This window comes from Gymnogyps californianus, chromosome 15, assembly GCF_018139145.2.
Source record: "Gymnogyps californianus isolate 813 chromosome 15, ASM1813914v2, whole genome shotgun sequence".
NCBI lineage: Eukaryota > Metazoa > Chordata > Aves > Accipitriformes > Cathartidae > Gymnogyps > Gymnogyps californianus.
The window spans coordinates 4589497-4603181 of NC_059485.1; the positions used below are offsets into that span (position 1 = coordinate 4589497).

At 47.5% G+C, this 13685-nt stretch overlaps 1 protein-coding gene across 4 annotated transcripts in view; it reads left to right on the top strand.

Annotated features, from left to right (window-relative positions):
* The window catches only part of TNRC18 (trinucleotide repeat containing 18), a 57421-nt gene that overhangs the window by 33542 nt on the left and 10194 nt on the right, over positions 1–13685 (top strand). For all 4 annotated transcript variants that reach the window (XM_050905663.1, XM_050905665.1, XM_050905664.1 and 1 more), the window contains 3 exons: positions 2583–2864; positions 9887–10126; positions 12525–12967. In XM_050905663.1, the coding sequence (XP_050761620.1) occupies positions 2583–2864; positions 9887–10126; positions 12525–12967 (965 nt within the window). The remainder of the gene's footprint in view (positions 1–2582; positions 2865–9886; positions 10127–12524; positions 12968–13685) is intronic.

The following is a 13685-nucleotide window of genomic DNA, read 5'->3' on the forward strand; positions in this document are numbered from 1 at the left end:
GGGTCTTGGAGATGGGTCTGGTTTTGCTCATGAGTGAAAGGTGATGTCCTTCCTGGCTAATCAATGCTGCTGCATCTTTGGGGTCAGCATGAGTTGTCCACCCAACTTGCTTTCCAAGAGGTGACCAATATCAGTGCGTCTCTTCCTGGCCTGTGTTGTACTTATCGTCAATGGGGAAAAATGCTTTAAAAAAGAAGTTGACCTACGTTATTGCTTTCGGTGGGAGTAGACACTCTCCTTCTGCCTGTCAGGTGCGTACTCATAGCCTCCGCTCCAGGAGGTGGTTAACGATTGACTTTTGAAGTCCTTGTTGAGTTGGGTGGGATTGGCTTTAGGATCATGCCACGGAGTCAGTTGGAGAAGGCAAAGCCTGCCAGAGAGCACTGATGTTTGTGAGCATCCTCCTGCCCTTCAGTGTCGTGGCTTGGTTCCTGGCTGACTCTGCTCAGCATTCCCATCTGTCTCATCAGTGTTCATCTCCACCCCGGCATCCTGTGTACCGATTGCCGTTCCTGAACCCAAAGTGCACCCGAGGCAAAAGTTCCTGCAACCGAGCAGAGCTGGGGACCCCTGTTACAGAAGGAAAAATCTGAATTGCAGATAGTGTCAGGAAGACGGTAGAACCAGAGGCAGAAGAGTCTTTAACAATTCAGGCAGACAATGGGGCAGAGAGCATGTGAGGGACTTGGAGTTTATGGTCTGAGGCCTGGTTGTGTAATTGTCTTAGCTCACTTGCATACGCATCTTTTCCTTTGCTTGCAGCTATTTAAGTCCCATGTTAAAACCCTTATGGGGTGTTTGTGTGCATAACAAATATATCTCTCAGTGCAACACTGGTTTAGAAATTTCACTAATGGGGAAGATGATGAGCTAGTGATTCTCCAACGGAACAAATGTTTGGCATGAAACTAGCCATTTACATGGCAAAATAGGAGCCATTGTGTCCACTGGACTTGAACACAGCCTTTGGCTGATCGTGCTGTACCCACCACCCAACAGTTCTGTTCTTGAATGTGCTTCACTCCCAAGGACAGACACTCCCATGGCTCCTAAACTGGGAGCTCTGGAGCTAATGCGGAGAGGAGGCATGGGCTGTTGCTGGAGCTAAAAGCCTTGGCTTGTGGCAGAGGGAGCTTTTGCGGTGCCCTTGCACTTGGTACTGTGGTTTCATGAACAAAAACTCCCTCCCGGACCTAAGGGAGCTTCTGTCTGACCCCTCCCCTCTCCAGCAAGTCTCCTGATGTAGGAATGTGCCCCTTCGCCATGTGAATCTCAGCTCAGGAGGATTGTTGTCACTGAGGAACCGACTCTGAAATGGCTCAGCTTTGGTGCGTGGTTTTTCAGCTGTGTGCAGGTTCAAGGAAAGGGCTTTAGCCTGTCATTTGGTTACTCAGGCGTGATGGATTTGGGGAGGCAGGTTGAGCATATGGCAGCACCTCCCATGACTGGTGGGCTGCTCTTGTGGAGGAGGAGAAGTGGGACTGGCACCAAGTCCTTCTGCCTCCTAATCTCATGATTTTCTAGCTGGAGTCCTGAAAACCTTGGGCATAGATCCAAAGGGCAAGCTGAGCATCCTATTCCCACAGATTTTAACAGAAGTCAGATGCCCAAAATCATTTGCATATTTGGGCTTTGGGCCTCCTAAACTTGCTATCCCTCATTTCTTCCTCTCCACAACCAACGCAATGAAGGTGGGGAGCGATGCCCGACCTGGGCTGATGCTGGAGAGCATCTGCTGCTGCTCACAGGCTGGAATGGTCCCCACTGCAATGTCCGTAACGTTGTGGAGCTGATGGTGCATTCACAAACGGGGAGGTGACGATTCATACCCGCTTCTATTGCATCCAGGAGTACCGTATGCTTTTTGTTCCACTCATCAGATGCCAGAGGGGACCGCTGGATAACTTCTCACCGCCTGCGGGGCTTGGCAGCTTTGTAAAGCCGCGGTTCACAGGCCGAGGAGCGGCTTGGTCCCTGCTCTGTTTCAGTGTACTTTATATTGCATGCCACAGAGTGTTTGGCGTTAGACATTTGGAGTTAGATGTATTGCCCGCTTGGCAGCTGGGCTCGCTTCGGCTGCCCGTGTCGAAAACGCTCTGGGACAGTTGGTTCATGTAGAAAAGGAGATTTAGGTCAGAGTGTTGAACGTAACCATGGTTAAGACTAATTCAGGTCGATAGCCTGGTTGTTGGCATTGCTGTGCCTTTGGTGGACGTCTTCATAGCAGAAATGTCTACCTCAGTTGTCTGCTCCTGAGCTAAAACCACTCCTTGGATCTTGTCTTAAGGGAGGACAGGAGTCGTTTGGCCTAGGTGGAAAGTGTCTATTTCTGACTGAAAGAAGGAAATACGTATTTCTGTGTTTATTCAGCTCCCACTTGCTGAACCCAAGACTTGTGATGAAGGGACCTGGCATGGGTGGAAAATGGTGGCACATGGCTCCTCCTGCAGCTGTTTTTCCCTCCTGGTTTACAGCTTCTTCACAAAGAAATGCACCAAAGCACCCCCCAAAAAACCCCCACCCAAAAAAACCCCAACCCCCATTCTCTGATGTAACACTCTTCCCACCCGCTTTGACCACAGATACGGACTCGGAGGAGGAGGAGGAGGGATCCTTGAGGGACGAGTGGCCGGCGCAGCCCCCGTCCGCCCCCAAGCCACGGCCACCCGGTCTCTACAGCACGGCAGCCAGGAAAGGCAGCCGGGCAGCCGGTGGCCCCAAGGCGGCCCCCCGCAGCGCGGCGGCCGGGCGGCCGCTGAAGCCGAAGGTGGCGGCGGGCCGGAAGCAGCCCTTCTGCCTGCTGCTGCGGGAGGCCGAGGCGGGATCTTCCTTCAGTGACTCCTCGGAGGACTCGTTCGATCAAGGTTACTAGCTTATAGCAAACGCAACCCCAAACGCACCCCTCTGCCATGTCTGTGTGGGAGCGGGCGGGGCGGGGGGCAAGGGTGAGCGAGGGGCCTGGCGGGCCGGGGTCAGCCATTTTGATGGTCGGAGCCAGGGCGGCCATCTTTGTTCTTGGCAGCGTAGCCTGCTTTATCAGCCCGACGTTTATTTTTTATCCTTTTTGTACCTGTATCATTGTGATATTATTACTGGCTGGCTCTTTTAGAGCTTTTATATCAACTGGGTTTTAGTGTCCACCTCTCCCTGCTTTCCTGTTCCCTTCCTCCCTTCAGTTTTTCCCTCACTCTCTTCCTTGCTGCCACCACCACCATTATATTATTATTATTACTATTATTATTATTTTATTTCTTATTATTTTATTTTGGCATGAGCCTTGCAGAGGTTTGGAAGGAGCTTTTTTTTTTAAAATTACTTTCCCCTTTTTTTCCTTTTTTTCTTTTTCCTTTTTTTTTTTTTTTTTTTTTTTGATACCGGGATACTGTTGTGTGGCCGTGTGACTTGATGTTTGTACTGCAATTTGGTATACCAAGCTTTATTAAACATATCGAGTTCATTTTTAACTAAACCTGTGTACCTTGTCTCTCTTGCTGTGTCTCTTATCAGGCGATTAGGTTGCCGCTTCACTTCATCCTGCTCTGCATCCCCCTCCTGCTCCCACTCCCCATGAGTAGAACTGGAATTAACCTAGTCTGGGGTACTCTCTATTATTCAAATATCCCTGCTGCCTTTGTCCAGATAAAGCCTAGGCCTTACCTCCCCCCCCCCAACCCCTTTAATTTAATTTTTATTATGTTCACCCAGTTTTGTTTTTTTTCTTTTTCAGTTTGTTTCCTCTGTTGATAGACTCTCTCAAGGCAGGCAGATAAAATGTGGAGGCACTTGGTCCTTGTTGCTGCTGCAGGAGGGTGCTGGGTGTAAGGTCCCCATTATTTAACAGCCAGAAATTTTACTTTTTCACTTTATAAAATGTATACGGCAAGTTTTTGCATCTCTTTTGGGTGGTGATTTTTTTCAGATGCCCAGATGTAACCCACGGTGTTCAAGGATGTGGCAATTACTGCATTAAATTCAACTCTGCAGTTTCCCTCCCTCACCCTCACCCCAGTTTTTTTCTTGCAGCTTTTTTTTGTCAGCCTGTCATTAGTACTTCAGTGGGAAAAGAGATTACTTGAGACTTTTCCTCCAGAGACACAAGGGGTTTCTGTTTTAGAGCGCACTCATTAAATAATAATCATGGGGAAAGGTCATTTTAATGAGCCCTCAGCTCCCAAAAGAAAGTAGCTCGTCTGGGCTGAATGCTAAGCAAGAGCATCCCCAGTTGTTATCATCTAAGTTACACGGCAGACCTGGATGTAGCACAGCAAAAGCCTTTTAGTATTTCACACTGCTCAGACGGCCGTTAATTGAAAACGGGACTGGATAATTTTGCTTTTGTTTTGTTTGTTCTTAGTTTTTTGATGTTAATTTCCTCCATGCACGTGTTTGTTTTTTCTTCCCTCCAAACCCGACCTCCAAAGAAAGATGATTTAAGCTAAAAAAAAATTATCAAACACAGCAGAAAGATACAGAACGCTGATTTGGTTTGATGTGGCTCTGGGCTGGATCCACCAATGCATTTCAAAGAAAGCCCAAAAGAGAGAAATACATGTTTCAAAAAAAAAAATTAATAAAATTATTCTTTAGAGAACCCAAAAAGTTCTGTGGATAGTGGATTTTATGTAAGGGTGAGATTGGCACATTTCCATGAATAGTCTGCGTTAACTTCCATTCTTCCCTTCCCTGTTCCTTCCTGCATCTTTTCTTTGTTTATTTTGCTGCTGTTGGAAATTTTGAGGATATCAGTCCCTTTTAGGTACCAAGTTCTTGAGGGTTTTTTGGGTTTGCTTTTTGGTTTTGCTCCAGGTAAGCAGATAGGTAACTTGTCCCTAATTGGCTTTGTCTATTTTTCAAGTAACCTGTCTGCTTTAAAAAAAAAAATCCCAGTTTTATGGGATAAAGTCTGGGGAGGGGATGGGATATGGGAGGAGGTTGGGGAATCTGGAACAAATGGGGAAATGCATTGTAAATCCCTCTGGGGTGTCATTTAATGGTGGGGAAACCAAAGATGCAAAACCTCCTGGGGTGGGAGGTGGGCATGGAGGGGGAGGCGGGGAGGGATTATTGGTTACAGTTTTGGTTTTTTCTGCAAATGATTTTTTTTTTGTTGTTGTTCTTTCTCAGAAGCATTACTTGAAGGGATATTTGGGTAATAGGGTTTCTAATGGCTTTCCCTGATACTAAACCGATTAATAACCTCAGCTTTTCTAGAAGTGCTCGCTTTCTCCTTGCAGCTGCTTGACCAACCCTTTCACCCCTGCCCCTATCCATGATGCTTTGAATGTCTGTGTCGGTCTCTTGCATTTGCTCTCACGCTGCACTAAAGAAGCAAAGTGGTTGGCTGTTTGTAGGGCAGACACTTCTCAGCGAGGGTCACTAGCCATGAACCCGAACCTTGACCATTGTTATGTAGGTAGGCAAAACAACTTTTCTTTATGTCATCTGTCAGCCTCAGATGTTTCGATGTTACCTCCATGAATAATGACACGTAGCTCTTTGCATTCTCTTGGTTATTTTAATTTTGAAGATGATTGCTGTCCACTTTTGACTTTCCTCTGTCCATGAAGAGTCTTGCATGGAAGGTTTGCTTGTGTGTATGTGTTTGAGGACTCCAGAAATGCTTTACTGTTTGCAGACCTTCTTTTGGAGATCCCCTTAACCTAGCAAAGGGAAGGATTTGCAGATGGATCCAAGATGAGAAGTCACGGCGCTGCCTGCAAAGGCTCTGCCACTGTCCTTAAAGGTTTCTGGGCCACGATGCAGACTGTCCTAGTATGAGGGTAATTGCCTGGCTGTGGCCCTGCCAATGTCTATGTCAGAGGTAGGAGTAGCTGCAGGAAGACCTGTTTTCATCTGGTTTGAGATAGAAGAGGTAGGGACACACTGCTTTCTTACAGACCAAACACCACGTTGCTGTTTTGATAACAGGCAAAGCTTGTGGTTTTTCATCCAGTGACCTTGGAGAGGAAACTGCTAATGTGGGCTAAACCCACATGGGACTTTTGAAAGCCATCAGGATAGGAAATACCTTGAGCTTTCTGAGACTGAAGACCCATACTTCCTCCTCCTCCATACTCTGTTTTCCTTAAGAAATTAGTACCTTCTTCCCTGCTCTCCTTTCTCTGACTTGGAGGATGATTTTACCCCAGTGAAAAAAAAAAAGCGAGGGATAAGCGGTTCCCTACACAGTCATTCCCATGTGATAGTTGTAATATTTTTCATTTTTTATAAGTACTTCTGGAGTCAGCAGCACAGCACATATGGGGGGAAAAAAAAAATCTTCCAATGATGAGAATTGACTTGTTTGGAAAAAAAAAAAAGGTACAATCTTAAATTGGACATTCAAAAAAAGTAACCTCCAGAATTTGGACAGATCACACAAATCAGATGTCAATGACCCAGTAGCTGTCTAAAGTCTGCCTGTACTTAGCCTGCTTTGTATGCTGTAGGCCTGCTTGGTGTTATGAGAAAATCATGCTATTTTTTTTACAATGTGAAATGACTCTTTTAAGTGTGTGTTTTTACTCCCCCCTTCCCAAGCCTTTCCTCTCCACACCCTCCTCAATCCATCTTGTTACATCAGTCTTTAAAAACCAAATTGCTTAATCAATTTCTGTTCATCATTCACAAATCTTCATTTACTGCTCTCCTACAGTAAAATACCACGGCAGCTTAGCTGTTAAAAGCAATGAGAAAATTTAGTATTTTTAATTGGGTTTGGTTTTAATGTAATGCAGGTAGAAATTTTAGGAAAAAAATAGCTTCTTTGGCTCCAGTTTATCTGGCATCAGTAGCATTTAAATATGAATTTATTGTTTGTTTTGGCTGTAGAGTTGTATGTACACGTGTGGTTGCGTGTGTGGGTATATACACACATATACATGCTCTTAAAAATGTCAATTAGAAAAGATATTTTTAACTTTGAATATTTTTGCCCTTACCCTTGCTCAGTGTTAACAGAATTACCGTTGAAGGAAAAAATGATTTTTTAAATGTCTTTTTCCCCATTGTTAACTAAAAATCACCTTTTCAGGAGAAAAAATTGAGGCTTCAATTGTGTAAAGGCATCTGTGCATACTTCATTTTAAGCCCACACATAGTTTGGGTACAGTAGGAGTAAAACTCCTGCTTCACATTAAATACAGGCATCATGAGTCTCTCCAAGAAGCCGTGCAGATGGCCATAGAGCACCAGCAGCTTGTTTGCCACCATGACCATAAATTTGGGGACTTAGTTTAGAAGCATGTGGGTTTGGAGCAGAGCCCCAAATGTGTTCTTTTTGTTTCATTTGTTAGTTTTTGTCCCTTGGAAAATCAGGAGGAAGAGGAGCAGGGATTGTGCTGTGCATGTAGAGTGGAGTTAGCAAGATCTGCCCTCGCCATGAGAGGTGGAGGAGGATAGATCTGTGCTGTGAATGTGTTAAAATGTGTTTATTTTCAGGCTGAAAATGGTATCTCATGCAGATAAAAATGTAAGTGTTTTGGTAAAAATGCTGACAAGAGACTACCTTCAGTTGTCTTTTCCATAGTGTGACACCGTATATTTGAAAGAGGTTAGAATAACTGCCAGGTACGTTACAGTATTGTACGTTTTCTGTAACGTGAGTAATAGCCGCTTTCATCCTGGCTTTTAAATCTCTTTTACCTTGGTGCATTTGAAATACTGTAGCTGCTGGGCACCCTTATGCCCTTGCACATGCACAGTCTTTAAGTGCCGAAGGAGTGGTGCTGCCTGTGCTCGGCACAGCCCCTGGGCAGTCGGTGTGGCTGAGCCAAGGGTGCTGCGGGGGGTTCGCGCGGGACAGGTCACGGAGGGATTTTCCTGCAAACTTTCCCCTTTTTTTGCCTGTTCTCCTCCCCAGCTGCTCAGCGAGCCACTGTCGGCTCGGCCGACTTTAGGTTTGGCATGAGGGGCTGTACAGGTTGATTTTTTCCAATTTTTTTCTGGTTTTGCTGAGAATTGCTGAATTTCGGAGGCAAATGTGATGTGTTGAGGGGGTCTCAGTACCCCATGGTGCGTCATTGAACTCAAGCACGGTTTTGCTGCTTTTCAGGCAGGTGGTTTCCACGTCTCAGAATAGCCGAGTTCATCTGGATTTGTTTTCTTTTTGGCAAAATGTGGTAGAAAAACAGCAGTTGTGCCCCCTTTTCTGGTAGGGGAAGGAATCTGATCCTAATTTGCTGCGGATGTTTATTTTGCATGTGGTTTTTATGCAAGGAGTGAGCAGGGCTGTGGATTTTGTAGTATTTACTGCAGGACTGTAGGTTTACTAGCATTTTTGTATCACAAGGAACCAGCCTGAGCAAATGAAATGGGGAGGGATTTTTATGCAGTTAAAAATTCGTATTCTGTGACTATCTGATGTATGCTACGGAGATAAGCTCTCGTTGTTAAAACAAAAAAAAACCTGGCCATTACTTCAGTTGATAAAATGCAAGGATGAGAACACTGTTTTCTGATACTCCTGTTATTTCTAATGTCGTGGAAAAATAATCCAAAGTGGAAAAATAACACTTGTGTTATTGTATTTTTTTTTTTTTTTGAACAACCAAGTGTTGAGGACGTTTTTATCTATCCCAGAGGGCATACGTGAAAAGAAAAGGATTTTCATGTTCATTCCAGCTCATTTTGAAGGGATCTGGTTTCTCATTTGGCTGGCTTTCAGACACAGGGATAGCGGCTGGCGGGGAGCTGGCGAGTGGGCTCAGGCAGGGAGAGCAGGGCTCCTGCTAGTGGTGGAAATACTCCAGCAACCTTGATGATCCTACTTAAGCCCTCAATTTCAAGAGAAATGAAATATCTTTTCCAGACCCACTTTTTGCAGTTAAATATATATATATATATGTATTTATAGCTATATGTGCTCATATATGTGTGTGTATATGTATGTGTGTGGTATATGTGCATTTGTGTAGTGACTCTCGCTCACCAGCACTAACTGGATGAGATGCTGTTAAAATTAATTGCCTTTGAGCTGATGACAGACTCTTGGGAAGTGCTGTAGGAAGGGAGAGGTGCCACTCTCAGAGCATCTGCCCCCAAAATACCTGCTGTATATACACCATAAAGGAAAACCCCAGCCCACTGCTCTCTGCAGGTGTCAGCCGAGGCAGGCAGCAAGGCTGATTTCTTTGCCAGAATTAGATTTTGGCTGTGGGCAGCTCTTCCTGCCTGTGCTGAGCTGGGCTTCCCTAGCCTGAGCTGTAGAGAGGGAAATGAAAGGCACGGAGAGTTTTGAGGCAGAGTGTTTAAACACTCCTCCTTGTCTCCAACAATACCTACACTTTTCCCCCCTTATGCATTCCAAATCCATTGCTTTCGAATTATTATTTCCCTCCCCCCCCGCTTTGCATTTTTGCCTCCTGCCCCTTCTCCTCTCTGTGTCCTCCTTGCCTCCCGCCGTGGCGCAGGCTGATCTCTGGTATTCCCCTTCCCTGCTGATCTCTGATTCTGATTACGCTAATGGATTTCGTTATGGAGGAAGAGGTGGTGGGCGGGAGGGGAATCCCACAGCTCCGAGGTTGGGATTTTCAAAGGAATTAAGCTTTTAATTCCTCCTGAAAGCTGCAGGGAAGGGGTGCGTGGCATCCTTTTCAAATCTCTGCCAACACCCTGCTCTTCCCTCCCTCAGCTTGAGTGGGTCCTCTTTGCCGTACCCTGTATTGCTGTGTCCTTCAAGGGTGGTGGTAGGCAGGGTGATGCCAGCTGTATGGCTGCAAAGACACGTGTGTGTCCGTGGCCAGCATCTTCTGGCTCAGCTCATGGGTGGCTCATTGCTACTTAGGTGAGCACAGAGCAGCAGGAGAGTAATCGGTTCGGGGTGGAAATGTGGCTGATGCACAACTCCATGAGATTTGTAATGGGCTCCCTCTTTTCTGCGTGCTAGATTCTAGCTCAGAGGAGGAGGAAGAGGAGGACGAAGAGGAAGAGGAGGAAGCAGAGGACTATGGGACGGATGGCACCGACAGGCTTTCATCGCCTGCCCTTGACGAGAGCGGCCTGGGCCTTTTAGCGAGGTTTGCCGCCAGTGCAATGCCCAGCCCCATCGTTCCCCCTCCACTTTCCATCATCCAGCTGGAGGCCAAGCAGAAGGCGAAGAAGAAGGAGGAGCGGCAGAGCCTGATGGGTGAGTTGCATGGTTAGGGTTGGTGCCATGGGGGCAAGGTGGAAGGTTCAGGAGGTCCCAGCTGTGCTGCAAGAGAGCAGGTTGTTACCCAGACACTGTCTTGCCCTTTCTTTGCTTTTGGCTGCTTGGTCCTGATGCTGAAGGCGGGGGGAATCACCTGGCAAGAAAACAAGAACCAGTCACGGGTATGGCAGGTTTAGCAGCTGCAGCCATGGCTTCCCTAGGGGCAGTTGCCTGTGGCTTTCTCAGAGTTTCCTCTTTTCCTACCTGGCGAATCCTTAACAGTTATGCTGCAAAGGCAAGCGATGGGATACTGTGTCCGCTTGGACAGAGTGCTGAAGGCAGTGAAGTGCTGTTACATTTTAGGGCAGGAAGCATGTGCTAAATGCAGCTGATCTTAGATACCCAAGAGAAGCAGAGACACCCAAGCAGAAGAAAAACCCCTTCAATCGGCCCATTCCATCAGTTTCCTCACAGAAACCAGCCAGCGAGACCTGAAACAAGCATTCCTTCCTCTGCTCATGTGTTTGCGGTGCCAGACCCTGTGTTTCTGTCCCCATCTCTGTCTCAGTGTCAGTGTGTTACACATAATTGGGAGTTTCATTCCTTCCCCTGCCCATGCCCTGCTGCACAAGTGCCCATTAGTGACATTGTTCCCGGTCAGACAGATCTATATGGGCTCCATTTATAAATTCTCTATTAATATTTATTAAATGATAATGGAATTTATAGCATGCTTCAGAATGGAAAATGATGTCTTCCTTAGGAGCCTGGCTTGTTTTAGCACTGTTTCCATGCTATATTAGGCTTTTGCCAACTTGTTCCAACGGCCTCTGTTAAGAATTTATTGTCTTGTAACCTGCCCTCCTTGAAACTGGAAGCATCTAGAAATTGCCTCATGAGGCAGTGAGAGAGGAGGAGTGTTGTAATTTCCAATGGGTTTTTCATTTTGAGCCTTGCCAGCGTTGGTTTTGACAGGCTTGCTCTTTTCCTGTTCGTGCTGGGGCTGTCTCAGGGGAAGAGCTTTGGGTAGAAGATGAGGGCAGGTTCCTGCAGACTGAATTTACCCAGGAAAGTGAGCATATTTGAGAGAGGAGAACTGAGAGAAGATGCTCTCCATGCTTGTGCCTCGTACGTTTTCATTTTCCCATGTGAATGTTGTTCGGTCCCTTGTGTCCTTTCTCAAGGGTCTCCTGCACGCGGTGTTTATCACAGCAGTGGCCGTTCGCTGTTGGGCTTGAGAAGAGTTTCTGCCAACGTCCCTGGCATGAAGCAAGGCCTGATTTCAGACCTTGCTGGTCTGAAGGCAGAGTCATGCAGATGTGTGTGCAAAGAGGGCGGATCCACAGCAGACTGGAGGAGGATACAAGAGAGACCTTTGGCTGATGCTCTTTTTTGGGGAGGGAGAACCAGGTTCTGCTGATGTTTGTACACATCTTCAGAGGTGCTGTGCCACCCCATGAGGTCCAGTGCCCTGGGAAATAAATGGATTTAGAAAATCTGGGCTCAGTATCTTGTTCCAACATAGACTTACTGCATGACCTTGGGCAGGTTTCTTCCTGGCTGGTATCCCTCTGATGGCACAGTGCCTGTGCAGCCACAGTGCTTTGCCTACCTCCTGCCCATGTTGCTGGGTATGTAGGTGCTGCCTCAGTTTCCCTTCTGCCCCTGGAAACGTATGATCTTGCTCTCCTTTATCAAGTTCTGGGGAACACACTGAAGGTGGTGAACATCTTGGCATTATTGCAGTATTTCAGGCCTCCGGGTACTGCTGTGCCAATGATGCTGAGCAGAGGCCAATGTGAGGGGATTTCCATTTGCCACAGACAAAAGATCAGTTACCTCTCTTGACTTGAAGGCGATTACCTGAGCCAATAAAAAGATCTGTGGTGTCTGTTGGCCAATGGGAAAAAATAAGCTTGAAATATGGGTTTATTGAATTTGTTAAAGAGATTGTTTTCCTGAAACAAAGGTGAGCCTGGAGAGGACTCCCACCGGGAGGGGAGGAAGGCTCAGCTTGTGGGGTTCACGCTTGGCTTCAGCTGAGCAACTCCTTTTTGTGGAGGGGCAAATGTTAAGAGTATCTTTTCTCCTAAGAGCTTCCTGTAGGGTTTTGGTTGTGGGAGAAGGGAGAAAACGGAGGCAGGGAACATACTGAACCACACTGCCTGAATGGGTGGGCTGTGGTTTGGGGCAGGGGAGACTTATTTTCAGGGAAATCAGTGTTTTATGGGGCAGAAATTCAGATCTGAGGGATGTGGGGATTGGAAAGGGGAACAAGCAAGGGCTCTGTTGAACAGGCACGGCATCTCCCATGGAGCCCGAAAGCTTCCAGCGGGATGTGGCCCCTCTTGGCTCAGCCAGCGCTTTGACTGATGGTTAAATCCTTTGCACCTAGGGACAGAGTTTGAATACACTGACTCGGAGAGTGAGATCAAGATCAGGAAGAAGTCGCCTTCAGGGCTGCTGCGGGGAAAGAAGGGGCCACTGGAGGCAAGCAGCATCCCGCCAAGCCAGGCCCCCAGCAGCCTCGACTCCGGATCTGGGAGCACTGACAAGGCCAAGCTTGGGTCTGAGAAAGGCCGCAAGCTGAAGAAATTCAAGTCCCCCAAGGACTTGAGCTTTGAGTTTGGGCTGGAGGCCAGCGATGATGACCTGTGGAACCGGCGCAGGAGCGAGCGGATCTTCCTCCACGACGCCACCACATCCTCGGCCATGCTGACCCCTGCGGCACCTGCCAGCTCCACTCCTGTCTCCAAGCCTGGGCGCTGTGGCAAGGGGGCACCCATGAGCCCCAAAAAGGAGGGCAGCAAGGGGAAGGAGAGGAAGGAGCTAAACAAGGTGAGGAACGCGCTCGCGGAATTGGTGTGGGACCCTTGGGAGTTGAGGGTGAGGGGAGGGCGACTATCTCTGCTAGAGCAGAGGAGAGTTGAGTCCTGTCTCGGCAGTTGCCCCAGTGCTGTTCGGCTGCCCATTGTCACCCCTGCCAGCCCCATGTACGCCTAGAGGAGCTGTCAGGCTTGGATCTGACTCGCAGGGAGTAAAAGCCTGTTGTGTTTGAACAGGGCAGGTTACTTGTGTCACCCTCCATGTCCCAAATCCATCCAGTGGACAATCCTGCATTAAAACATCTGCGAAATCTCTCTCCCACTCTCTGCACGACCTTACCCACTTGCTGAGCTGTGGCCCCCACGCTGGCCTTTAAGGCCGTTCACCTTTTCTATGGTGTCTTCTGAGGGCTGTCCCTGGCTGGTGGTGGCAGTGATCTCTGGGTTGCTGGGTCTTCATCTCGGCTGAAAGCTCGGCTCTCTCCGGCTCTGGTTCAGTTCCTGGCAGCATTATGGAGGAGCACTGATTGTGGGGAGAGTTAGACAAGTTAGTTGTGACATGAGGCCAGCTGGGATCTTCTTGGAGCTCTTTGGGGGAAGGTTTGATGGGCAGGAATTACTCTCCAGGGTAATTAAAAGCACTTCTCAAAATGTGTGAAGCCTGAAAGCAGAGCTGGGAGATGTAGGACGTGGTGCGGTCAGTGAACTAACTGCTGGCTGCACGTCATCCT